We start from the raw sequence: 27,261 nt of genomic DNA, 5'->3' as shown, positions 1-27,261 counted from the left end.
GATCATGAGGTCAGGAGTTCGAGATCAGCCTGGCCAACATGGTAAAACCCCATCTCTACTAAAAATACAAACATTAGCCAGGCGTGGTGGCCTGCACCTGTAATCTCAGCTACTCTGGAGGCTGAGGCAGGAGAATCGCTTGAACCCTGGAGGCGGAAGTTGTGGTGAGCCGAGATTACGCCACTGCACTCCAGCCTGGGCAACAGAGCAAGACTCCGTCTCAAAAAAGAAAACACTGCATAGACTTTTTTATAAAGCATGTCAGTTTTGAATGGAAGGCAATTCTGCTGTCTCACCCTCAAAAGTATACTACACAAACACCGATGCATTCTATCAAAATAACTGCATAAGTGAAGTTAAATGTAAACTATTATGTCATAGAAAATTAGCTTTGAAGAAACATGAAATTACAAAAGATGACTACAGAATGCTATAAAACTGAAACCTAAAAAACCTAAAAAGACTAAGAAAATAAAAATTTTTAAAAAGCAAAAATGCATGGATGTAAATAGGAAAATAAAGTACTATTTATATTTACTAGTTTGGCAAAGCCCTTAAGAATAATTTTCCAGGCCGGGCGCGGTGGCTGAAGCCTGTAATCCCAGCACTTCGGGAGGCCGAGGTGGGTGGATCCCGAGGTCAGGAGATCGAGACCATCCTGGCTAACACGGTGAAACCCCGTATCTACTGAAAATACAAAAATTAGCTGGGCGTAGTGGCGGGTGCCTGTAGTCCCAGCTACTCGGGAGGCTGAGGCAGGAGAACGGCGTGAAGCCGGGAGGCGGAGCTTGCAGTGAGCCGAGATCGCACCACTGCACTCCAGCCTGGGCGTCAGAGACAGACTCCATCTCAAAAAAAAAAAAAAAAAAAAGAATAATTTTCCAGCCGGGCATGGTTGGCGGCTCACGCCTGTAATCCCAACACTTTGGGAGGCTGAGGCGGGTGGATCACCTGAGGTCAGGAGTTCAAAACCAGCCTGGCCAACATGACGAAACCTCATCGCTACTAAACATACAAAAAAATTAGCCAAGCATGGTGGCAGGCATCTGTAATCCCAGCTCCTCGGGAGGCTAAGACAAGAGAATCACTTGAACCCAGGAACCAGAGGTTGCAGTGAGCCAATACTGCCCCATGGCACTCCAGCCAGGGTGACGGAGGGGAACTCCGTCTCAAAAATAATAAGAATAAGAATATAATTTTCCAACTGGCATAGAGTTGGCGAAAATCCTTTTATGGAGACTATATAAAATGATTCAACTCATATTTCTACATATATTAGCATTATTTATGAATGCTAAGAAATGCAAAGAACCCTGTTTAAACAGATGATGGAATACAGGAAATGATATACTTAATTAATAAAGTATTACACAGCAATCCAAAATTATAAAGATATCACATTAACACATTTTATAACTCGGATGGGATACTAATATCACAAAGAAAAAATTGCTGTTTATTCAGCTATCCCACATCAAATATTTTAAGATTTATCCCAATTTTCAAAGTTAAAATGTGCAAAAATATGCATCTTAGGGTTGATTAAATATGGAAATGTATGAAAACTGGAAAATGCTTTCACATAATAGAGTGGAAAAAACAGCTGTAACTGCCATAATAACAAAAGCAAACGTGTTAAACAATTCTGTGGGCTAGGCACTGTATAGAATGCTTTATATGTATCATCTCCCCTACTTTTTAAAACAATGTAGGCCGGGTGCAGTGGCTCAAGCCTGTAATCCCAGCACTTTGGGAGGCCAAGATAGGCAGATCACTTGAGGTCAGGAGTGTGAGACCAACCTGGCCAACATGGTGAAACCCTGTCTCTACTAAAAACAAAAAAATTAGCCAGTCGTGGTGGCAGGTGCCTATAGTCCCAGCTACTCAGGAGGCTGAGGCAGGAGAATCACTTGAACCTGGGAGGCAGAGGTTGCAGTAAGCAGTGATCATGCCACTGCACTCCAACCTGGGTGACAAAGCAAGACTCCGTCTCAAAAAAAAAAAAAAAAAAAAAAAAATCCAACCAATGTAAGTATTAATATCTCTCTTTTATAGATTATCCCATTATGAGAGGTATAGAGTAATAACAAACCCAATTAAAGACATAGAAAGATGAAATATGAAGGAAGGATTCAAACCCAAGGCAGCCTGACTCCAGAAACAAAAGATTAACCACACAATGATTACAACTCACAGATTATTACAATTGCAAGAAGTACCTAAGCATGTGGTTATAGGCTGGAAGGAAACATGATCTGCTATAGTAACTAGACCAGATTGGTGTTCTCCCCACTTACAAAGCATTATTTATTTATTTATTTTGTGATGGATTCTTGCTGTCTCCCAGGCTGGACTGCAGTGGCAAGATCTTGGCTCACCGCAACCTCCGCCTCCAGGGTTCAAGCGATTCTCCTCCTGCCTCAGCCTTAAGAGAAACTGGGATTATAGGCGTGTGCCACCATGCCCGGCTAATTTTTGTATTTTTAGTAGAGACGGGATTTCACCATATTGTCCAGGCTGGTCTTGATCTCCTGACCTCTTGATCCTCCCGCCTCGGCCTCCCAAACTGCTGGGATTACAGGTGTGAGCCACTGCACCCAGCCTAAAGCATTCTATTAAAATGCTGCTTTGAGTCATAAAAAAATATGATACTTAAGATTATTGCATCTAGTACTGATTTTTTCAAACCAAGAGCATATTACAGCATGTTAAAAGCAGGCTGGGTACGGTGGCTCATGCCTGTAATCAAAGCACTTTGAGAAGCCGAGGTGGGCGGATCATGAGGTCAGGAGTTCGAGACCAGCCTGGCCAACATACAGTGAAACCCTGTCTCTACTAAAAAATACAAAAATTAGTTGGACATGGTGGCGTGCACCTGTAGTCCCAGCTACTTGGGAAGCTGAGGCAGTAGAATCGCTTGAACCCAGGAGGTGGAAGTTGCAGTGAGCCGAGATAGCACCATTGCACTCCAGCCTGGGCGACACAGCGAGACTTCATCTCTCCAAAAAAATAAGCAAAGGTTATTCTGTACCTTCAAATATATTAAATATATAGTATTATTTTAGTTTTATACCCGTCAACATTTACTTAAATTTACATGAATGTTGACCATTTTCTTTGTTCATCGTTCTTTCTTGCATCGCGGAGTTTTCTTCAGAATCATTTACCGCCTACCCAAATGATATTATTCAGAACTTCTTAGTAAATTCTCTCAAGTTGTGCTTTCTCTAAAAATACATTTTTAACCATCCTTGCTATATACAGAATTATCAATAGGCATATAACCCCTTTCAGGCACTTTAAAGACATTCCTGTACTTTCTGGTTTATACTACGGCTAACAAGCAATCAGCCATCAGGTTAGCTGCCATTCTTAATCTCTCTTTACTCTCTGATTTGTTAATGAGGTTTTACGATCATTAAAAGTCTAAGTGTGAAATTGTTTTTTATTTTATATAACTGGGATCTGCTGAACTCCCTGAAATCGTTCATCAATTCTGTAAAATTCTCAGCCATTCTCTCTTAAAATATTCACTCTCCACCAACTGCTCTATTATTCCCTTCTGAAACTCCAATAAAATATATGCTACCTTGTCATCATATGTTCCATGTATTAAGTTCTTTCCTATTTTCCATTTTGTTGTCTCTCTAGTTGCATTCTGAACAATTTCTTACGATCTTTCTTCCAGTTCACCGATTTTCTCAAGCTGTTTCTAACTTGCTGTTCAACTTGTCTAGTAAGTTTCTAAGCTCCCTTTTTATATTTTTCATTTCTTAAAGTTTCTTTTAGTTCTTTCCTCAAATCTATCTGATCAACTTTTTTGTTTCTGGATCATCTTTTTTCTTCTTTTAAGCATATCAAACATTTTAATTTTATAGTCTACACTTGATGATAATTCCAATATTTGTAATTTTGAGGGCTTAATTTTGTGACTTGTTTTTTCTGCTAAATCATGATCCTAATGACTTACATCCTTCATAATTTTATACTATAAGGCTATTTTTCTTAGAACTTTGTAAGAATTTTACTAAAGATTATGTTTAAATGGGCTTTTAGACAGGGTCTCACTCTTGTTGCCCAGGGTGGAGCGCAGGGGCGTGATCACAGCTCACTGCAGTCTCGAACTCCTGGGCTCAAGCAATCATCCCACCTCAGCCTGGTGACCAGCTAGGACTACAGGTTTGAGCCACCACGTGGATAGGTTGTTTTTGTTTTTGTAGAGATGGGGTGTGGCTATGTTGTCTAGCCAGTCTTGAACTCCTGGCCTCAAAGGATCATCTCACCTTGGTCTCCGAAAGTGCTGGGATTATAGGCATGACTCACCACAACAGGCCTAAATGGGCTCTTAAGGAGATAATTTATTTTATTTCTGCTAGATGTCTGCCTAGGAAGACTACCAATCTGGACTAGATTTAAATTTTCAACTTGAGTTTTTTGGAAATAATAGGTAGTGCAAAATCTAGCCATACTCTGGTATCAAAGAGGATCTGTGGTTAGAATCATCAAAGACCTCTCCTGCACCAACCCAGAGCCAAGGCTAAAACTGTCAGTGTGCTTTGCTCTGGGAAAGTCTTTTTTTTTCCTACCTGTTTTGAGACAGGGTCTCACTCTGTTGCCCAGTCTGGAGTGCAGTGGCACCATCAAGCTCCCTGCAGCCTCAACCTCCAAGCTGAAGCAATCCTCCAACTTCTCAGCCTCCCAAGTACCTGGGATTACAGGTGAATGATACCATGCCCAGTTAATTTTTTTGTATTTTTTACAGAGACGGGGTTTTGCCATGTTGCCTAGGCTGGTCTTGAACGCCTGGGCTCCAGTGATCCTCATGCATCAGCCTCCCAAAGTGCTGGGACTACAGGCATGAACCACCATGCCCAGCCTCATTTGCTTTTTTACCAGCTTAAACCTCTGCTTTAAAAAAACTTTATATGTGTTAAATTGAAAAACTTTATATATACACCTGTAATCCCAGCACTTTCAGAGGCCAAGACGGAAGGATTGCTTGAAACTATAAGTTCAAGACCAGCCTGGCAACATAGGAAGACCCCCCCCCCCCCACAAAAAGATTAAAAACTTAGCCAGGGTGGTGGTACACATATATAGTTCCAGTTACCTGGGAGGCTAAGGCTAGAGGATTGCTTGAGTCTGGGAGACTGAGGCTAGTGAGCCAAGATCACACGATTGTACTACAGCCTGGATGACAAAGCGGGACTGTCTCAAAAAACAGTTTTAAAAGGGCCAGGCATGGTGACTCATGCCTTTAATCCCAGCACTATGGGAGGCTGAGGCAGACAAATCGCTTGAGTTCAGGAGTTCGAGACCAGCCTGGGCAACGTGGCACAACCCTGTCTCTACAAAATACTTAAAAAATTAGCGAGGCATGTTGGCACATGCCTACAGTCCCAGCTACTTGAGAGCCTGAGGCAAGGGGATCACTTGAGTCCAGGAGGTCAAGACTGAAAAGAGCCATGAGGAATTCTCAGACAGCTAATTCATAATATTTCAAGAAAATAATACCAGTATTTTTTCTTAAAGCTAAAAGAGTAATTCCAAAAATTGAGACAATTATGGTATAACAGAAAAAAAATTAACTTTATTCTGCCACCCAATAATTATGTAATCCTTCCGCTTCTCTATCTTTAAGAACATAACGCTGGGCCAGGCACAGTGGCTCATGCCTATAATCCCAGCACTTTGGGAGGCAAAGGTTGGTGGATCCATTTGAGGTCAGGAGTTTGAGATCAACCTGGCCAATATGGTGAAACACTGACACTCTCTAATAAAAATACAAAAATTACGCCAGGTGCGGCGGCTCACACCTGTAATTCCAACACTTTGGGAGGCCAAGGCGGGTGGATCACCTGAGGTCAGGAGTTCAAGACCAGCCTGGCCAATGTGGTGAAACCCCGTCTCTACTAAAAATACAAAAATTAGCCAGGCGTGGTGGTGGGTGCCTGTAATCCCAGGTACTTGGGAGGCTGAGGCAGGCGAATCACTTGAATCCAGGAGGCGGAGGTTGCAGTGAACCAAGATTGCGCCATTACACTGCAGCCTGGGCAACAGGAGTGAAACTCCGTCTCAAAAAGAGAAGAAAAAAAAATGAGCCAGGCGTGTTGGCATGTGGCTGTAGTCCCAGCCACTTGGAAGGCTGAGGCAGGAGAATCACTTAAACCTGGAGGCAGAGGCTACAGTGACCCAAGACTGTGCCACTGCACTTCAGCCTGAGTAACAGAGTTAGACTCCATCTCAAAATATAAATAAATAAATTAATTAATTAATTAAAGCAGAAGTCTCGCTATGCAGTGCTTCTTGGCTTTTGGTTTCATGGCTGCTAGAAGCTTTTACAATAATAGCAAAACCAGTAACAAGATAACAGCCCTTACAGGGGAGCTAAAGCATCTCTAAAGTAGCACCATGAATAACTATAGCAACATCTTGGATTAGAGATGTTAATTCACAACTTCCTCATATCGTAATTAGATCAGGGAGGAAGACAACTAGTTTTCAAACAGCCCCACCAGGAGAAGTATCAAGGTATTATTTAAGAACTTACAAGTAGCAATTTTCTTTTTCTTTTTTTTTTTTTTTTTGAGACAGAGTTTTGCTCTGTCACTCAGGCTGGAGTGCAGTGACACGATCTCGGCTCACTGCATCCTCCGCCTCCTGGGTTCAAGCAATTCTCTGCCTCAGCCTCCCAAGTAGCTCGGATTACAGGCGCCCACGACCATGGAGTGTCGCCATCTTGGGCAAGCTGATCTTGAACTCCTGACCTCGTTATCCACCCACCTCGGCCTCCCGAAGTGCTGGGATTACAGGCGTGAGCCACCACACCTGGCATAGTATCAATTTTCAAAAGGAAGACACTTTCATATTTGCCACTATATATACATGCAAAAAGTGCTTGCTGTACCAAAAGTATCTCATCAAAGTTTTTAAACAATCAATCACTATTCAAATCCACTCTGGCTAAATTAAGCAGAAGAGTTTTGTTTTATTTTTGAAACAGGGTCTCACTCTTTTGCCCAGGCTGGAGTGCAGTGGCACTTCAGCTCACTGCAGCTTCAACCTCCCAGGATCAACCAATACTCCCACCACCTCAGGCTCCCAAGCTACAGCTGCATGCCACCACTCCTGGCAAATTTTTGTACTTTTTGTAGAGACAGGATTTCATCATGTTGTGCAGGCTGGTCTTGAACTCCTGATTTCAGTCTATCAGCCCGCCTCAGCCTCCCAAAGTGCTGGGATTACAGGCATGCACCACCATGCCCACACTGAAAGGTAATTATTTTTTGAGATGGGGTTTCACTCTGTGGCCTAGGATGGAGTGCAGTGGTGTGATCTTGGCCCACTGCAGCCTCTGCCTCCCAGGCTCTAGGGATCCTCCCACCTCAGCCTCTTGAGTAGCTAGGACCACAGGCATGTGCCACCATGCCCAGCTAATGTTTTTGGTTTTGTTTTTTTGGTTTTTTTTTTTTAGTAGAGACGGGGTTTCACCATGTTGCCCAGGCTGGTCTCAAACTCACAAGCGTAAGTGATTCACCCACCTTAGCCTCCCAACCAAAGTGCTGGGATTATAGGTGTTGAGCCACTGCACCTGGTCATCTGAAAGGTGCAGCAGACACTCCGATTGTCACTAGGAGGGGTGAAAAAACAGATGCAAAGATAAGATCACCCAAAATAATGTTGCACAAGGATCTGGTGAGGAAACCACTATCCCTGTCACCACCAGGCACTAAATAACAAGATTCAAATCCATTGTAACCTTTACGACTGCCAGCACAAAAGCCACATCTCTATTAGGAACTCAATCTGCAACTATTACCTCCACTTAAAGCTGACCAACCCTGCTGCCATTCCTAACTGCAAAATGGAAGTTATAAATAGAACCTTCACTTCCTTACATTGTGTACGTTCAAGTCATCTGAGTGTGTCTGTAGGTCACATGCCTGCATTCAAGAAAACATGGAGGGTGGGGGCGGTGGCTCACGCCTATAATCCTAACACTTTGGGAGTCCAAGGCGAGTGGATCACTTGAGCTTAGGAGTTCAAGACCACCATGGGCCACATGGCAAAACCCCATCACTACAAAAAAAAAAAAACAAAAAAAAAAACAAAAAAAAAAACAAAAAACAAGAATTAGCTGGGCATGGTGGCTCATACCTGTAGTCCCAGCCACTTGCAGAGCTGAGACAGGAGGATCGCTTGAACCTGGGAGGTGGAGGTTACAGTGAGCCGAGATCGTGACACCGCGCTCCAGCTGGGGTAACAAAGTGAGCCCGTCTCAAAAAAAAAAAAAAAAAAAAAGAGAAGCTTGGAATTTGAGTTTTCACTAGTACACATACTGAGGAGGCCCGACACATAACATGGGCAATTTTGCAAATGTAGACATATAACCAAAAATTGGAAGGCTTCGGACATGACAAATATTCACCATAAGAGACTAAGGCTAATATTTAACATACAAAGTATGTCATATATAATTAATTTATAAATATCCAAATATTGGAGGATTATGCTCAAAAACCTTTTCTTCTGATGGAGTACACTATTTCATTAAATATTTAATAACTGATCAAAATCATTAATAAATATATTCCCTTCAGCAGTACACTACCCCAAAATCTGATGTGTCCCTGATAATTAATGGTGCCAAGAATACTCAAAGTGTAAGGTCTAAAGACATTACACTCTAATGGCATAAAGATAAGCAGTACTTCTGGGCATATTTACATTTTTCATCAGCCTAGTTAAGACTATACATTTTATTTTATTCATTCATTTATTTTTTTGAGACAGATCTCTTGCTCTGTTGCCCAGGCTGGTATGCAATGGTGCGATCTCGGCTCACTGCAACCTCCACTTCTGGGATTCAAGCGATTCTCCTGCCTCAGCCTCCTGAGTAGCTGGGATTACAGGTGTGCACCACCATGCTCGGCTAATTTTTGTATGTTTAGTAGACACAGGGTTTCACAATGTTGGTCAGGCTGGTCTCGAACTCCTGACCCCATGATCTGCCTGCCCCGGCCTCCCGAAGTGCTGGGATTACAGGCATGAGCCACTGTACCAGGCCAAGACTATACATTTTAAAAGCCACTGATGCACACAAGAAGACATATAAAAGGTTGTATAGTACAGTATTGAACCCACAAGTGAAAAACTGAAAACCACCTAAATGTCCACCTACAGGTGAATAGTTAAATATGTTCTATCTCTTAATGTGGAATACTATAAAAGTTTAAGAAAACCAAAACAGGACTACATTCACCAACATGGAAATTGTTCCAATGCATATTGTTCAGTGAAAAAAGTAACGCTGCAAAACAATAAGCACTTTATATTATCATTTATATTAACAAACAAAATCACTGTACAGATAAATATATAGGTATAGGCTAGGCACGGTGGTGCGTGTCTGTAATCCCAGCACTTCTGGAGGCTGAGGCTGAGGGATCGCCTAACCCCAGGAATTCAAGATCAGCCTGGGCAACACAGTGAAACCCTGTCTTTACAAAATCACAAGAATTAGCCAGGCATGGTAGCATGCACCTCTAGTTTCAGGTACCCAGGAGGCTGAGACGAGAGGATGGCTTGAGAATGGGAGGAGGAGGTTGCAGTAAGCCAAGATCATGCCACTGCACTCCAGCCTGAATGACAGAGCAAGACCCCGTCTCAACAGAACAAAACAACATAACAACAACAACAACAACAACAAAACCCAGAAAAGACCTGAAAGGTTACAATACTGTTAAACAAGAGAATTACAAATTACCAAGATTGTCTGCCGAACAGGGAAAATGTGCAAAGGACAGACTGGAATAGTTTATCATAAAATATTTTTACCCTATTCAACGGCCCAGATTCAATACTATTTTGATAAGCATGAAAAGGAAAAATCAGTTCATTGCCATAATTTGTATAACTCTTCTGAAGAGTTGGCAATGTTTATTAAAAGCCTTAAATACACACTTTTGATCCAAAAATTCTACTTGTCAGATTTACTCAAAAGAAACTGAGATATATAAAAACATGTAAGTATAAGGATGTTTGCCACACTAATTTTATAAACATCCAACCATAGAGGCGAACTGTAGTTCATCCATAAAACAGAATATACCAGATCCTTAAAACCAGATTTAGGGAAAACTGTAAAAATCTGAATAAGGTCTGTGGACTGTATCAATGTTAATTTGCTGCTCATTATACCATACTATAGTTATGCAAGGTGCTACTACAAGGAGAAACTGAGCAACAACTTCACAGGACCACTTTGTACATTGTTTTGCAACTTCATGAATCTATAATTACAGTCATGTGCTGCATTAATGACATTTTGATCAAGCACAAACTGCATGTACAACAGTGGTCCCATAAGATTATAATAGCCATACCACATAGCCTAGGTGTGTTGTAGGCTATACCATCTAGATTTGTATAAACATTTTCTGATGTTCACATAATGAAATCCATAACACATCCCTCAGGATGTATCCCTGAACAAGGAAAGATTGAATTATCTTTAAAAAGTTTTGAAAAATGGAGAAAAAATTTTAGAAAGTATGGGAAATGTTCACTATCTGTGATACTGTAAAATATATATTTTACAGTGTATTTTAGTTGTGTATCATAGTATCCATACACAACTAAAATCCTTACAATCTCCAAAGTGATGTCTTTTTGCATGCTAATAAGTTAACTGATGGCTGGCAGCCCCTAAGTCAGTTTAGCTAGAACAAAATCTATCTTTTCATTTAGATTCTAGACAGCCAATTTTTTTTTTTTGAGACACAGTCTCACTCTGTCGCCCAGGCTGGAGTGCAGTGGCATGATCTCAGCTCATTGCAACCTCCAACTCCCGGGGTCAAGCGAGTCTCCTGCCTCAGCCTCCTGAGTAGCTGGGATCACAGGCGCCCACCACCACGTCCGGCTAATTTTTGTATTTTTAGTAGAGACGGGGTTTCACCATGTTGGTCATGCTGGTCTCAAACTCCTGACCTCGTGATCCACCCGCCTCAGCCTCCAAAGTGCTGGGATTACAGGTGTGAGCCACCACGCCCAGCCAATAGCCAAGTTTTATTCATCTTCTCACCACAGTTTAGACCGCCATCAAAATCTTGATCACTTCCACAGGATTAGAACCCCTTGAGATTACAGTTGTATAAATATCTACTAAACGATGCAAATTGTCCAAATGCACGCTAAACTATCTGCCAACATATACATAGTATGCAAGCACATAGATACCTAACAAACACATCTAAACTATCTGTAAAACTGATGGTTCAATCACCACCCTTATTGCTAAGCAATATGTCATCCCCAAATAAGCCAAAGGCAGTCCTGATTATTGTCCCATTTAATGCTAAATTCTACCTTCGGAGAGAGAAAAATGAAAGGAAAAAAGAGAACCATCAAATTCTTGTGAAAATGGTATCTTCCTGTCCTAAGAAATTACAGATCTAAGGTAACAGAACCAAGAGTTAAGAAGAAAATCACCATAAATATGGTAAAACCGTCTCTTCGGACATACATAACCTTTTGTTTTACTTACCTATTTACTATCAGAAACAGAAATCCCATGCCACTTAACCCCATAAATGCTGTAAGACAGAAATAAAATGTATAAATTGATTAAATGTATTTTGCCCCATCAATCATCCAGGTTCAATTTTTACATCTCCAATATTGAGAGGGCTACTACTAAGTTACAAGTACTTAGGGGGGGAAAAAAAAAATCTGTCATTTCTTCCAAAGTAACTTCAGAATCCTACCAGAAGATGCTTAGGGCTATTTTACAAAAAGTAAAAATGAAAATTAAAGTGGGAATTCTTCACTCATTCAGAGAATAGTAATTACATTTATGGAACATTTAATTAATCTTCATAACAATCTCAGTTAAGTCCTATTATCATCCACATTTTACAGACAAGGAAAAAGTTACTTTACTTCAAGGTAAAGTAATCTGCCCAAAGTTACATAGCTATTAATACAAAACCAGGATTTAAACCTAAGGAGTCTAGGGGCTGGGCACGGTAGCTCAGGCCTGTAATCCCAGCACTTTGGGAGGCCAAGGCGGGTGGACCACCTGAGGTCAGGAGTTCAAGACCAGCCTGGCCAACAAGGTGAAACCCCGTTTATCTACTAAAAATACAATAATTCAGTGGGCATGGTGGCGTGTGCCTGTAGCCCCAGCTACTCGGGATGCTGAGGCAGGAGAATCACTTGAACTCGGGGGGCAGAGGCTGCAGTGAGCCGAGATCACGCCACTGCACCCCAGCTTGGGCAACAGAGCGAGACTCCATCTCAAAAAAAAAAAAAAAGAAAAAAGAAAAAACAAAAATGAATATAGAAAATAGCCACCAGATGACAACTAGGGTCCCTAGGCTGGGCTCGGTGGTTCACATCTGTAATCCCAGCACTTTGGGAGGCTGAGACAGGCGAATCACCCGAGTTTGGGAGTTCAAAACCAGCCTGGCCAACATGGTGAAACCCCATCTCTACTAGATGCGGGTGGTGGTGCACGTCTGTAATCACAGCTACTCGGGAGGCACAAAAATCACTTGAACCCGGGAGGCAAGGGTTGCAGTGAACTGAGATTGTGCCACTGCACTCCAGCCTAGGCAAGAGAGTAAAAATCTATCTCAAAAAATAAATAAAAATTTTTAAAAATACAAAAATAAAAATACAAAAATTAGCCAGGTGTGGTGGCGGGTGCCTGTAATCCCAGCTATTCAGGAGGCAGAGGAGAGTCACTTGAACCAGGGAGGCAGAGGTTGCAGTGGGCCAAGACTGCGCCACTGCACTTCAGCCTGGAGAACAGAACAAGTCACTATCTTCAAAAAAAAAAAAAAAAAAAAGAATCAACTAGGGATCTTGATAAAATGCAGACTGATTCAGTAATTCAGGGGTAGAGTTTCTACTGTAACAAACCAGAGTTTTTATTCTAACAAACCCCTGGGTTAAAGGAGCTTACTACCATCTACGGAAAACACTTTGAACAGCAAGGAAACTGGACCACCCTAAGTTGTTTCCACCAACCTCTCGAGGTTGTCAAAAATCAGAATTCACTTGCTCTCTATTGTGGAAGAAAATCTGAAGTTTATTCATCAATATTATCATCAGTATTATTGCTGGTACTCTAGTACCAGTGGAAAAGACAGGATTTATATCCTAAAATTCCCACTATCTCAATCAGACGGTATCTGTCATTCATCAAAAGAAGCTGACACCACCATAGATTAGTGACACTTAACCTTTTGGGGGTCACGAATTGCTCTGAAAATATAATCAAAGTTACAAATTTCTCCCTAGAAAGTTCAACATGAGATTCATGAATACTTTCATTAAAAATAAAGAATTCTAGGCCGGGTACCGTGGCTCACGCCTGTAATCCCAGCACTTTAGGAGGCTGAGGAGGGCGGATCATGAGGTCAGGAGATCAAGGCCATCCTGACTAACAAGATGAAACCCTGTCTCTACTAAAAATACAAAAAATAACCAGGCGTGGTGGCGGGTGCCTGTAATCCCAGCTACTTGGGAGGCTAAGGCAGGAGAATGGCGTGAACCCAGGAGGTGGAGAGTGCAGTGAGCCGAGATTGCATCACTGCACTCCAGCCTGGGAGACAGCGAGATTCCATCTCAAAAAAAAAAAAAAAAAAAAAAAAGATAAAGAATCCTCTATTAATAGATGTCTAACAGACTGGGTGTTGTGGCTCACACTTGTAATCGCAGCACTTTGGGAGGCCAAGATGGGAGGATCATTTGAGGCCAGGAGTTCAAAACCAGCCTAGCCAACATAGCAAGACCCTGTCTCTATTAAAAAAAGGTATCTAACATTTAGTATTTAATCCTCAAAATACTAAGCCATTACTTCAATTAGTCAGCTGATAAAGCTAATGGCTAACTACACAAACGAACTTAAATATACCTCAACCTCAAGCATCAATATTAAATATCAAAATAGTTTTTTTTTTTTTGCCAGGCGTGGTGGCTCACACCTGTAATCCCAGCACTTTGAGAGGCTGAGGTGGGCAGATAACCTGAGATCAGGAGTTCGAGACCAGCCTGACCAACATGGAGAAACCCTGTCTCTACTAAAAATACAAAATTAGCTAGGCATGATTACCTGTCTGTAATCTCAGCTACTCGGGAGGCTGAGGCAAGAGAATCGCCTGAACCCGGGAGGCGGAGGTTGCAATGAGTCAAGATCGCTCCAGCCTGGGCAATAAGAGCAAAACGCCATCTCAAAAAACAAATAAATAAATAATAATAATAATAATTCTTTTTTTTTTTTTGAGACAGAATCTTGCTATGTCGTCCAGGCTGGAGTGCAGCGGTGCAATCTCGACTCACTGCAACCTCCACCTCCTGGGTTCAAGCCATTCTCCTGCCTCAACCCCCTACGCAGCCCCTTACAGGCATGCGCCACTATACCCACCTAATTTTTTTTGTATTTTTTTTAGTAGAGACAGGGTTTTGCCATGTTGGCCAGGCTGGTCTCAAACTCCTGACCTCAAGTGATCCACCAGCCTTGGCCTCCTAAAGTGCTGGGATTACAGGCATGAGCCACCACACCTGGCCCTGGTTGGGTCTTGAACTCCTGGCCTCAAGCAGTCCTCCTGTCTGCCTAAGTGCTAGTATTACAGGTGTGAGCCATCACGCCCAGCCTACAACTCTAAATGTTTTATTCTGTCAATCTTCTTAACATCCCTACGAGATAGATATTAATATTACCCTCCTATATTATTGTCCTCAATTTACAGATAAGGAAACAGAGAGAGATTAAACAAAAAGTGGCTCAGTCTCAGCAGAGATTTAGACCCAGGCAGGCTGGCCCCAGAGTCCATGTTTCTAGACATTGTTTTCTTCTTGCCTGCTGGTCAAAGAAAAAAAAAAATCTTTTATGCAACCTTGTATATAAATGTATCTTAATTTTACTCAGTCACTGCCCTCCTATCTTCTTTCTTCCTCCAACTCAAAAGGCAAAAATAACCCTATTTTCATTATCTTGCTCAACTGCAACTTTCTGCCCTATAAATTTACATTTCCCACAGCCAATATATTTTTTTAAAAATTTTTTTAAGACATGGGGTGTCACTATGTTGCCCAGACTGGTCTTGAACTCCTGGACTCAAGCAATCCTCCCACCTCAGCCTCCCAAAGTGCTGGGATTACAGGTATGAGCCACGCCGCCCAGCCTGCCATACCCAATATAACAAATATTTCAGTACCCACTTATGTGCATTTTGTTACTTTATTAGTATAGAAGGAAAGAAGTCTTGCCAATAAGCACACAGTAAACCTCTAATCTCTTCTGAAAATTTACAAGTTATTATACAAACCAGAATACTTTTGAGAAAGAAAAAGGGTAAAACATCTGTCCCAGAAAATAGGTGTATGCTGTGACCTTCCAGGGCAAAATGGCAGGTAAGATCGTCTTACCTGCTAGTCAGTAGTATGAAATACTATCGAACTATTTGTTACACAAACCCTGCATTACTGCAGACTTTTCTACTCTGACGAGAAATCCTTTTCTCGCCGGGTGCGGTGGCTCAAGCCTGTAATCCCAGCACTTTGGGAGGCCGAGGAGGGCGGATCACCTGAGGTCGGGAGTTTGAGACCAGCCTGACCAACATGGAGAATCCCTGTCTCTATTAAAAATTAGCCAGCATGGTGGCGCATGCTTATAATCCCAGCTACTCAGGAAGGCTGAGGCAAGAGAATCGCTTGAACCCGGGAGGCGGACGTTGCAGTGAGCCGAGATCACATCATTGCACTCTAGCCTGGGCAACAAGAGAGAAACTCCAGATTAAAAAAAAAAAGCAGAAAATCCTTTTCTCTTCTCTCAGTACATACAAACCCAATAGAACTTAACTCACCCTGGAGTTTGGCATTTATGAATGCAGTTCACATCCTACCCCTAATAATATTCATCTAAAGCACTCTTCTGTCTTTGGTTTACAGCCCGTCATTTAAAAACAGTAGAGATAGTCTGTGAACCAAAGATTGGTTCAAGTGGTGGGACAAGGACACAGGTAAGACAGGAAAGATGAGTACATATTTACATGTTTCTTTTTCTTACATTTACTTACACTTTTACATTATAATTTTTTCAAAAGAGTAAATGCAAAGTGCCTATTTGCATTTTAACATTTGTATTCCTTTAATTAATTTTCATTTTTTTGAGACAGTCTCACTGTCACCCAGGCTGGAGTGCAGTGACATGATCTCGGCTCACTGCAACCTCTGCTTTAGGGTGTGCCTCAGCCTCCCAAGTAGCTAGGACTACAGGCACATGCCCAGATAATATTTTTATTTTTAGTAGACATGGGGTTTCGCCATGTTGGCCAGGCTGGTCTCAAACTCCTGGCCTCAAGTGATCCACTTGCCTCGGCCTCCCAAAGTTCTGGGATTACAGGCATGAGTCACCCCGCCCAGCTGTATTCCTTTAAATGATGCAAGTAAATGTGTATTTTAACATACTGCCATCTTCATTCCTCTTTTAAAACTTTTATTTGCCCAACCAAAAGTATACTCTCCAACTATAAAAAAAACTTTGAGTAATTATAAATTGTTTGGCTTGCCCTAAATCAGAGTATGTTAGTAACAAGGCTGAGACGAAAACTTAGAAGTTATACTTCTCTTAAATTAGTTTAAACCTTAAAGAAAACAAAGCTTTGGCCAGACGCAGTGGCTCACGCCTGTAATCCCAGCACTTTGGGAGGCCGAGGAGGGCGGATCACAAGGTCAGGAGTTCGAGACCAGCCTGGCCAATATGGTGAAACTCCGTCTCTACTAAAAATACAAAAAATAGCTAGGTGTGGTGGTGCGCGCCCGTAGTCCCAGCTACTCAGGAGGCTGAGGCAGAAGAATCGCTTGAACCCAGGAGGCGGAGGTTGCAGTGAGCCGAGATCATGCCATTGTACTCCAGCCTGGGCGACAGAGCAAGATTCCGTCTCAAAAAACAAAACAAAAAACCTGTTAAGATGGGCTGGGCGCAGTGGCTCAAGTCTGCAATCCCAGCACTTTGGGAGGCTGAGGCAGGTAGATCTGAGGTTAGGAGTTTGAGACCAGCCTGGCCAACATGGCGAAACCTCGTCTCTACTAAAAATACAAAAATTAGCCAGCATGGTGGCGTACGTCTGTAGTCCCAGCTACTGGGGAGGTTGAGGTGAGAGAATCGCTTGAACCCAGGAGGCAGACATTGCAGTGAGCCGAGATCGTGCAACTGCACTCCAGCCTGGGCAATAGAGCAAGACTCCCTCTCAAAAAAACAAAAAACAAAGAAACAAAAAACTGTTAGATGATACTTTTTAAGTTATATGTATTTCACAATTAAAAATATTTTTAAACTGGTGGCATGAGCCTGTAGTCCCAGCTACTCAGGAGGCTGAGACTAGATTGCTTGAGCCCAGGAATTTGAGGCTATGGTGTGCCATGACTGTAACCTGTGAATAGCCACTGTACTCCAGCCTGGACAACACAGTGAGACCCTGTCTCTTAAAAAATAATAATAATTAAAAAAAATTTTTTGAGGCAGGGTCTCACTCTGTCACCCAGGCTGGAATGCAGTGTCATGAACATGGTTCACTGCAGCCTCGATCTCCTGGCTCAAGTGATCCTCCCACCTCAAGTGTAGCTGGGACCACAACACATGCCACCAGGCCTGGCTAACTTTTAAAATTTGTTTGTAGAGGTTGGGGGCGGGGGTGGGGGGTGTCTAACTTTGTTGCACAGGCTGGTCTTGAACTACTGGGCTCAAGCTATCCTCCCACCTCGGCCTCCCAAAGTGTTGAGATTACAGGCATGAGACACGTTACCCAACCTAAAAAATGTTTTAATTATTTAAGAGTTATTAAAGCGTCCTAGGGCGTATGAAACTTAACTGCTACCTAAGTAAGTAAGTACAGTTGGCCCTCCATATCCATGGATTCCATATCCATAGGTTCTGTATCAGTGGAGCAATCAATCACAGATCAAAAATACTCAGAAAAAAAAAATCATTGCATCTATACTGACCATGTACAGACTTTTTTCTTATCACTCTATAAATAATACAGTATAGCAACTATTTACAAAGCATCTACATTGTAACAGGTATTATAAATAATCTAGAGATGATTTAACATATACACAAAGATGTGCATAGGTTCTATGCAAATACTATGCCTTTTTATGTAAGACTTGAGCATCCAAGGTTTTTGGCATCTACAGAGGGTCCTGGAACCAATTTCCCACAAACACTGAGGGACAACTGTCTTCATCTTCAGGGAAAAACTCAAACAGAGACAGAAACCCAATTTCAGTAGTCACTGCATACCCACCCTTCCCAGTCTCTAGTTTTAATTTTTTTTATTTAAACAAAAATTTCAGCCTGAGCAAAAAAGCAAAACCCTGTCTCTACAAAAAATACCAAAAAAGAAAAAAATTAGCCAGGCATGGTGGTACATGCCTACAGTCCCAGCTACTTTGGAGGCTGAGTCAGGAGGATCACTTGAGCTGGGGAGGTGGAGGCTGCAGCAAACGAGACTCTGTCTCAAAAAAGAAAAAATTAAAAATTAAAAAAAACTTTTAAATAAAAGAGAAATGAAATTTTTTTTTTTTAATTACAATCTGCCTCCTTAGGGCTCACAAGTTTTAAGTAACTTGATAGCATTCAGATGAAGGCAGTACACTGCAGTTTCAAACTTACAAAAAATTTGTTTTAAAAGAATTTACAGCAGGTCATGTTTGATGACTTTGTGAATCATCCAAACTTTTACCTCTTTCCAGAGAGGGACATTGTTTGTTTCTCCTTCAGAACAGAGGTGAAAAAAAAAAAAAAAAATCTGCCAGGCGCAGTGGCTCACACCTATAATCCCAGCACTTTAGGAGGCCGAGGTGGGCATATCACTTGAGGTCAGCAGTTCGAGACCAGCCTGGCCAACATCGTGAAACCCATGTCTACGAAAAATCAGGAAAAAAAAAAAAAAAAAAACCCAGGCACAGTGGCACATGCCTGAAGTCCCAGCTACTAGGGAGGCTGAGGCAGAACTGCTTGAACCCGCCAGGTGTGGTGGCTCACGCCTGTAATTCCAGCACTTTGGGACCCCGAGGTGGGCGAATCATGAGGTCAAGAGACCGAGACCATCCTGGCCAACATGGTGAAACCCCATCTCTACTAAAAATACAAAAATTAGTTGGGCGTGGTGGCACGCGCCTGTAGTCCCAACTACTCGGGAGGCTGAGGCAGGAGAATCACTTGAACCCAGGAGGTGGAGGTTGCAGTGAGCCGAGATGGCGCCACTGCACTCCAGCCTGGCGACAGAACAAGACTCCGTCTCAAAAAAAAAAAAAAAAAGAACTGCTTGAACCCAGGAGGCGGAGGTTGCAGTGAGCTGAGACTGCCCCACCCTCTAGCCTGGGTGACAGAGCGAGATTCGGTCTCAAGAGGAAAAAAATAAAACAAACCAATAATCTACTGAAGTCAATATAGCTGGTCTTGCTCTGTCACCCGTCACCCGGCCTGGAATGCAGTGGCTCATTCCAGCCTTGACCTCCCATACTCAAGCGAAACTCCTGCCTCAGCCTCCCTAGTAGCTGGGACTACAGGCACATGCTACCACATTGGGCCCAAGGCCAGGTTTTAAAAAGTTGCATCTAAGTATTATTTACATAGGATTCCTTGTCTGTAATATATTCTACTCCAATACAAGTAGATGGTTGATGAGTTCTAATACAAGCTTCCATGTTCACTAGCTGTATAAACTTAGGCAAGTTTAAATTATCTGTGCCTTAGTTTCTTTTTTTTGAGAGTCTCACTCTGCTGTCCAGGCTGGAGTGTAGTGGTGCCATCTCAGCTCACTGCAACCTCTGCCTCCCAGGTTCAAGCGATTCTCCTACCTTAGCCTCCCGAGTAGCTAGGATTATAGGCGTGTGCCACCACCTCTGGCTAATTTTTGTATTTTTAGTAGAGATGGGGTTTCACCATGTTGGCCAGGCTGGTCTCAAACTCCTGACCTCAGGTGATTTGCCGCCCACCTCGGCCTCCCAAAGTGCTGGGATTACAGGCATGAGCCACTGCGCCCAGCTACCTTAGTTTCCTTATCACTAAAATGGGGATACTAACACCTCATAGAGATATTGAGACTTAAGATGTACAGATATCTATATATGCAAAAACATCAAACGTTCCTGACACAAAGTACGATACAAGTATATACTACTACTGTCATTATTGTTATATTGCTATTATCTATCCTACTGATTCTAGTGGGATAGTTAAGCTGGAATCTCTTCAGAAAAATACATGTAAGTAAAAGGTATTGAACTCAACTGCAGAGGACCCAGGGATCCCAGATTAACCCTGCCAAAGATGATCCACAAGCAACTTGGTTTAGTAAAGCAGTTCTTAACCTCTTTTGTGACACAGACCTCTTTAGTAGTCCAATTAATCTATGGATCTCTTCTCAGTTTTTTTACATTTCTAAAATATATAGGATCACAAAGTAAACCAATTATATTGAAACGCAGTTATCAAAATATTTTAAAATGTCTAATATAGCAATACATTAAATAACAATATTTTTGACATATAGCAAGTAATGAGCATAAATATTTCAAGATATCTGCAAAAGCTGTAATACATGTAAAAAAGTGATTTGTCTTGGTGACAAGGTCGCAGACACTGTTGCTGCCATTAACATTTAAAGAATTTCACTTCTTTTTCATTTAGATTTCAGTTAGAAGCTAGTGAAAATAAACACGCAAATTTTTTTCCTCAACCAAGCTTAGGTACTTACTTCCTCAATTCTATCCAAAAACCTAGATTAAGAACCTTTGACTTATGGGAAAGTACAAAAATGATTTTGGAGCCAGAAATTTATGTTCTAGAAGTCAGACTTCAGACTTTAGCCCCCACATTATTTACACTTGAATGACCTTAGACATCTAACTTCTGAGCTTTGGTTCTCTCACTGAGAATAATTCCTCTATCATGAGGTTACAGGGATCAAATATTAGTTAACAAAACGCCAAATGACCAACACGTTGTTTTTCACTGATTTTAATACCACATATTCAGCACCAAATATTTAAAGACAGTTAATTTTCAATAAAACTCATATGAGAAAATGAAGAACGACATAGTGACTCACAAAAAAAATGATTAATGGAGGTACAACTTTTAAATAATAGTTTGGCGAGAGATACGGTAGAATTTGTCTAACCTGGGTAGTCGGACAGGCCTGAATTGCTAACATCCCCTCCACGATTTGACATCAGCATGACCTGTATCTAAATCCCAGTTACACTACTTTACTTTTACTAAGTAAAGTTACTTTAACCTCTGGGGCTCGGTTTTGTCATCTGTAAAACATTTTAAGTATAGCTTTAGAGACAGGAGAAGACCTAGTTTAAACAACAAATGGAGCTGTTATTAAAATTTACATTTTAATAAAGCCAAAGGAAACAATTTGGAAGTCAAAAGTATATTCTGGAGTTCCTGTCAATATAAACTTCACAATCTTTCTTCTGCCCAGCAAAACACACACTTAAAACCTGTGGTATTTACATAGCATAACATTCCTTAAAAAAACTGGCTAGCACTGGCTTAAAATCTTATCTGATTTCTCATTCTGCCTAAGGAAAACAACAATGAGGACAGAAAACAGTAAACAGAATGAGTTCAGTAATTTTAAATCTTTTCATGATTTTCCCGGAATGTTCCAATGAATGTTTATTATGAATGTTAGATATACTCTAATGTAGCAGTCTTTTAAAAAACTAATTTAAAGATATCAAGCTTATCGGCGACACAGTGTCGGTTAGTTTAAAGAGGAAAAAAAACCGTAATATCATTTATTTACTTTATGCTGGAATATTACGGAGTTTTTCCCACAACCCGGAAAAAAAAATCTGCCATAGGCTGGGCCCGGCTCCTAGATCCATTATACAACCTGTAAATTCCTTCCCTCATTTAAAAGATTCTTTTTATGGGCATAGTTAACAAATGCCAAGTTGCGAAGTTGCAGCTTTGCTGGTTTGACGTTTTCACAATGTAAGAACAATATGATCTGGAATCTACTCTACGCAGTAGCCAGGCAGTCAGCTGACGCTCACTGCACACAAGAGGACAGAATTAAAGTAAATTAAATTTCGTATTTCTGTAAGGCAGGTATCCAACTCTATCTTGAAAACTAAAATAGGCCAACAGCAGACGTTCTAGTTTAAGTAATAAAGTGTCTCATTGTTCAAATAACATTACAAAAAATGGCTTTTCCCGGAATAAGTTTCCCTCATTCTTGGAATTCTCCTTGCAAAGGGCTTTTAATCGGTTCATAGAACCAACCCTTCATCACGCAGCTGCTGCTTGAGTAACTTTTACAAAAGGTCAAAGCGGTGCCTTTCAAGGCTTCCAAACCCTACTGGCTTCTCGATTTAAAGTAACTCGCTTTCACCCACAGAACGTTCCAGAGACCTAGGGACGGGGCCCGGGCAGAATTTGGTGGAAGTTGCTCAAAAGAACTTTTCAATTTTCTTTTCAAAATACTTACCGCATTTCACCTTTCTCCATCCGTGGCCCCACATGTTGCTCGCCTCCCTCCCAGAGGGCCCCGCGAGGCCGCGCTCGGCCCCCGGAACGCGCCCACCTGATTACCCTCTCCTCCCTCAGACTCCGCCCCCCAAGCCCCCAATGCTGCCTCCTTTAGGAGGTCCATATGGGACACTTTCCCCTTCCTCTGAACCTCACGCCACACCAGAACAGCCCTCCGTTCTTCTCCTTCAATTCTTCTCCGCTACGGGCCTCACCTCCCATAGCTTCCTAGAGTGTTGTGAGCGCGCAGAGGGAAGCTGCAGGCCTGCTCGGCCCAGGTGCTGTGTCAGCCTATCTGCCGGTTCCGCGGCGTGTACGGCCCGGAAAGTCACATGGCGATGGGACCTGCCGGCGCCTCTACACTCTTGCTCTCCTAAGAGCAGGACGAGACTAGCAAACGCACTCACCTCCACGAAAAGCAACATGTCGTCCTCTGCTCGGCCCAATCGTTCCCGCCGCCGCAACTCCAACTGGCTCACAGGCCCGCGCCCCAATTGCTAGGATAAGGACACACTCGCCTTGCCCCTCCACCCGGCAGTGGACCCGGCTCCTCCCCCGCCGTCAGCCACTGCGGCCTGACCCGCCCAGTCCCACCTACCTTGAAACAACAACTGCTTCCGGGTCTAGGAAAAAACTGTTTCCGGGAAAAAAGAGCCCTCGGCGCGCTCAACTTTTGCACTATCTTTTCCAGCAGCAGTGTGGGATGTACTATCATCTGTCGGGGGGAATGATTAGAAGGAGACGCCATTCTGTGGCACGGGGATGTGTAAAAATCGTAATGACACGTTTTATCACTTGTCAGATAGCTACACAGCACTGATAATTCCGCAGTTTTCATAGTTCACAATCTAGATTTGATTTTTAAAGCCGACCTTGGCGAAGTGTACTGAACAAACCAACCCTGCCGAAAAGTGGCGGCTCACAGAAGAAAAGTAGACAAGAAAAAAAAAAAAAAAAACTATGATACTAGCAAATATGTTAATAGCAGCTAATGTATATTAAATGCTTACATTGTGTTTGGCACTATACTAAGCATTTTGTTAATTGATCTTAAAACAATTCTATGCAATAAACACTATTATTATCATCCCCATTTTACAGTTGAAGAAGCCTTCTGGGAGGTCGGGTTTCCCTTAGACACACCTTTAAAGAACTTTGCCCCAGGCTCATTTGAATTAGTTACCCATATCTCCGCTTAATATACTAGTAATAACACTTAATCTGGATAGTGTCTTCTTTGATGTTCTGTCATTAATTCAAACGAAATACAATAAAAAAATTTTTAAAATTATCTATAATTTTTGTTAGATGGTCCAAATTCCTTATTATCTTTAGCAATATGTAGTAGGATAGATCCCTCCCCTACCACTCCCACTTGTATGTCCTAGTTCAAACACTCATCTTTTGAAATAATCATGTCTTGGCTGGGAAGGGTGGCTCACGCCTATAATCCCAGCAATTTGGAAAGCTGAGGTGGGCAGATCACTTGCGGTCGGGAGTTCAAGACCAGCCTGGCCAACATGGTAAAACCCCATCTCTACTAAAAATACAAAAATTAGCCAGGTGTGGTGGTACACATCTGTAATCCCAGCTACTCGGGAGGCTGAGGCAGGTGAATCGCTTGAACCCAGGAGGTGGAGATAACAGTGAGCCGACATCGCGCCACTGCACTCCAGCCTGGGTGACAGAATGAGACTCTGTCTCAAATATAATAATAATAATAGTAACGAATAAAAATTGGCCCGACACCATGGCTCACGCCTGTAATCCTAGCACTTTGGGAGGCCGAGGTGGGTGGATTGCCTTAGCTCAGGAGTTCGAGACCAGCCTGGGCAACACGGTGAAACGCCGTCTCTAGTAAAATACAAAAAATTAGCCAGGCATGGCAGTGTGTGCCTGTAGTCCCAGCTAGGTGGGAGGCTGAGGCAGGAAAATTGCTAGAACCCGGGAGGCAGAAGTTGCAGTGAGCCAAGATCACGCCACTGCACTCAAGCCTGGGTGACAGAGTGTGACTCCGTCTCTAAAAAATAGTAATAATAAATAAATAAAAATGAAATAATCATGTCTTGATCTTTTCCAATGGATTTTTCCATTCTATTATTTTAAAAGTCTTCCTAAAGTGAAGGTTTCATTTTCACCAAAACACTGTTCCTTGATTTCAAGACTTTGCCATTCTCATCTCATGAAATCTTCCTTGCTTTGCCACAAATGGAATCTCCTCAGATACCAAATTAATTCCACCACCAAATTGCTGATATCTGTTATCTCAGACCCACCCTAATCTGGTCCTCAGTAAATTCCTGTGAGGTTATCTCAGTGATTAAACCAATCTCCTTACTTTCCCCCTAAGATGCAAACTCATTAGCACTCACCGCCAAAGCCATGGCTCAAAGTGTCATCCCTATCTGGATTGCCTCCATTTGTCAATCAACCTTCTCTCTCCATAAGGTTTTCTCAAAGACTCTGCTCCTACAGATCTCTTCTTCGTGTCCCTTATTAGCACTTGATTATTATATTCTATCTTAAATCTTTTCTTTTTTGTTTTAGTTTCTTCACAGGAACCCTATCATATATTCTTCAGTTTAGGATAATGTAAGCTGCATAGTGTTTCAACAAATGCTTGTCGAACTGAAAGGGAAGCAGGATTTAAAAATTGACTTTAAGAAGCCTTCATGGCCGGGCGTGGTGGCTCATGGCTGTAATCCCAGCACTTTGGGGGGCCGAAGAGGGCGGACCATGAGGTCAGGAGATCGAGACCGTCCTGGCAAACACGGTAAAACTCTGTCTGTACTAAAAATACAAAAAATTAGCCGGGCGTGGTGGTGGGCGCCTGTAGTCCCAGCTACTCGGGAGGCTGAGGTAGGAGAATGGCATGAACCTGGGAGGCGGAGCTTGCAGTGAGCCTAGATCGTGCCTCTGCACTCCACCCTGGGCGACAGAGTGAGATTTTGTCTCAAAGAAAAGCCTTCATGTCTAGTTGCTGATTGATGAATTCCATGCTGCATAAAAGATGCAAGTGAGAGAGAAAGCAATAATGCAAAATTAGTTTAGTTGACAACTTTGGGAGGCCGAGGTGAGTGAATCACTTGAGGAGTTTGAGACCAGCCTGGCCAACACAGTGAAACCCCATATCTACCAAAAATATAAAAAATTAGCCAGGTGTAGGCTGAGCGCAGTGGCTCACGCCTGTAATCTCAGTACTTTGGGAGGCCAAGGTGGGCGGATCACGGGGTCAGGAGATCGAGACCATCCTGGCTAACACGATGAAACCCCATCTCTACTAAAAAATACAAAAAACTAGCCGGGTGTGGTGGCAGGCGCCTGTAGTCCCAGCTACTCGGGAGGCTGAGGCAGGAGAATGGCGCAAACCTGGGAGGCGGAGCTTGCAGTGAGCCGAGATCGTGCAACTGCACTCCAGCCTGGGCCACAGGTGAGACTCCGTCTCAAAAAAAAAAAAAAAAAAAAAAAAATTAGCCAGGTGTGGTGGCGCATGCCTGTAATCCCAGCTACTCAGGAGGCTGAGGTAGAAGAATCGTTTGAACCTGGGAGGCAGAGGTTACAGTCAGCTGAGATGGCACTACTACACTCCAGCCTGGACAACAGAGTGAGACTCTGTCTCAAAAAGAAAGAAAAAACAATACATACACCTGTAGTAAAACTATGTAAAAATAGGCTAGACACAAATATGTAAAATTCATGATTGTCATTTCCTCTGGAATGGGACAGTGGGGAAGGAAGGAACCGGGGGTGGGGGACATCAAAGAGGACTTCAACCTTCTCTAATGCTTTTTTATTATTAAAAAAATATCGGAAGCAAATATTAAACAAAAATTAGCCAGGCGTGGTGGCACGCATCTGTAATTCCAGCTACTCAGGGAGGCTGAGGCACAAGAATCTCTTGAACCTGGGAGGCAGAGGTTGCCATGAACCAAGATCACGCCACTGCACTCCAGCCTGGGTAACAAAGTGAGACTCTGTCTCGAAAAAAAAAAAAAAAAAAAGAAAAGAAAAGAAAAAAGAGTAAGCAGTGCAAAGAGTGTGATCCTCATACAAATGATATCATCCAAGTTACTACATGTCTAGGAAAAGTTAAGGGGCAGCTGAGGAAGTAGTTGTAACCCTTATTCCATTACAGGCTTAAAAATACTTAAGCAAAACCCCAGGAAGAGAGAAGAACCATGAGTTATATTTGACACACCTAGTTTTTTTTTTTTTTTTTTTTTTTTGAGACAGTTTCACTCTTGTTGCCCAGGCTGGAGTGCAATGACGCGATCTCGGCTCACCACAACCTCCGCCTCCCGGGTTCAAGTGATTCTCCTGCCTCAACCTCCTGAGTAGAGTAGCTGGGACTACAGGCCTGTGCCACCTTGTCTGGCTAATTTTGTATTTTTTTTTTAATAGAGACGGGGTTTCTCCATGTTGCTCAGGCTGGTCTCGAACTCCGACCTCTGGTGATCCACCTGCCTTGGCCTCCCAAAGTGCTGGGATTACAGGCATGAGCCACTGCACCCGGCCAACATATCTAGATTTTAAGCTTATTTAAGCAGGGCTGTATCTTCTATTTATTTTAGCATTCCTGTTGTCTATTATTTCCTACCCTCCTTCCCCCCTCACCCCTCTACCATGGCAGCATATAGAATGACCGGTTCTCTGCACATAGTAAGCATTCTTTACGTTTCATCAATGATAATGTC

At 42.4% G+C, this 27,261-nt stretch overlaps 1 protein-coding gene across 19 annotated transcripts in view; it reads right to left on the bottom strand.

Moving 5' to 3' along the window:
- The window catches only part of LARP4 (La ribonucleoprotein 4), a 79,560-nt gene extending 56,401 nt beyond the window's left edge, over window positions 1–23,159 (bottom strand). For 3 of the 19 annotated variants that reach the window (XM_063646928.1, XM_063646929.1, XM_063646930.1), the window contains exons 1-2: window positions 22,975–23,127; window positions 8,158–8,277 (exon numbers count right to left, since the gene is read on the bottom strand). In XM_063646928.1, coding sequence (XP_063502998.1) covers window positions 8,158–8,277; window positions 22,975–22,992 — 138 coding nt within the window. In that variant the 5' untranslated portion in view covers window positions 22,993–23,127. Of the gene's footprint in view, window positions 1–4,586; window positions 4,606–7,541; window positions 7,631–8,157; window positions 8,278–11,545; window positions 11,595–22,526; window positions 22,593–22,974 lie in introns of those variants that run through there. The other 16 variants (XM_054442797.2, XM_063646934.1, XM_054442791.2 and 13 more) reach the window with 13 other exon arrangements.
- Between the last annotated feature and the right edge of the window lie 4,102 nt (window positions 23,160–27,261).

The sequence above is a fragment of the Pongo pygmaeus genome, chromosome 10 (assembly GCF_028885625.2).
Source record: "Pongo pygmaeus isolate AG05252 chromosome 10, NHGRI_mPonPyg2-v2.0_pri, whole genome shotgun sequence".
In the NCBI taxonomy this organism is placed as follows: domain Eukaryota; kingdom Metazoa; phylum Chordata; class Mammalia; order Primates; family Hominidae; genus Pongo; species Pongo pygmaeus.
The sequence above is the reverse complement of the archived record's forward strand: the minus strand, read 5'-3'. Positions and strand labels throughout refer to the sequence as shown.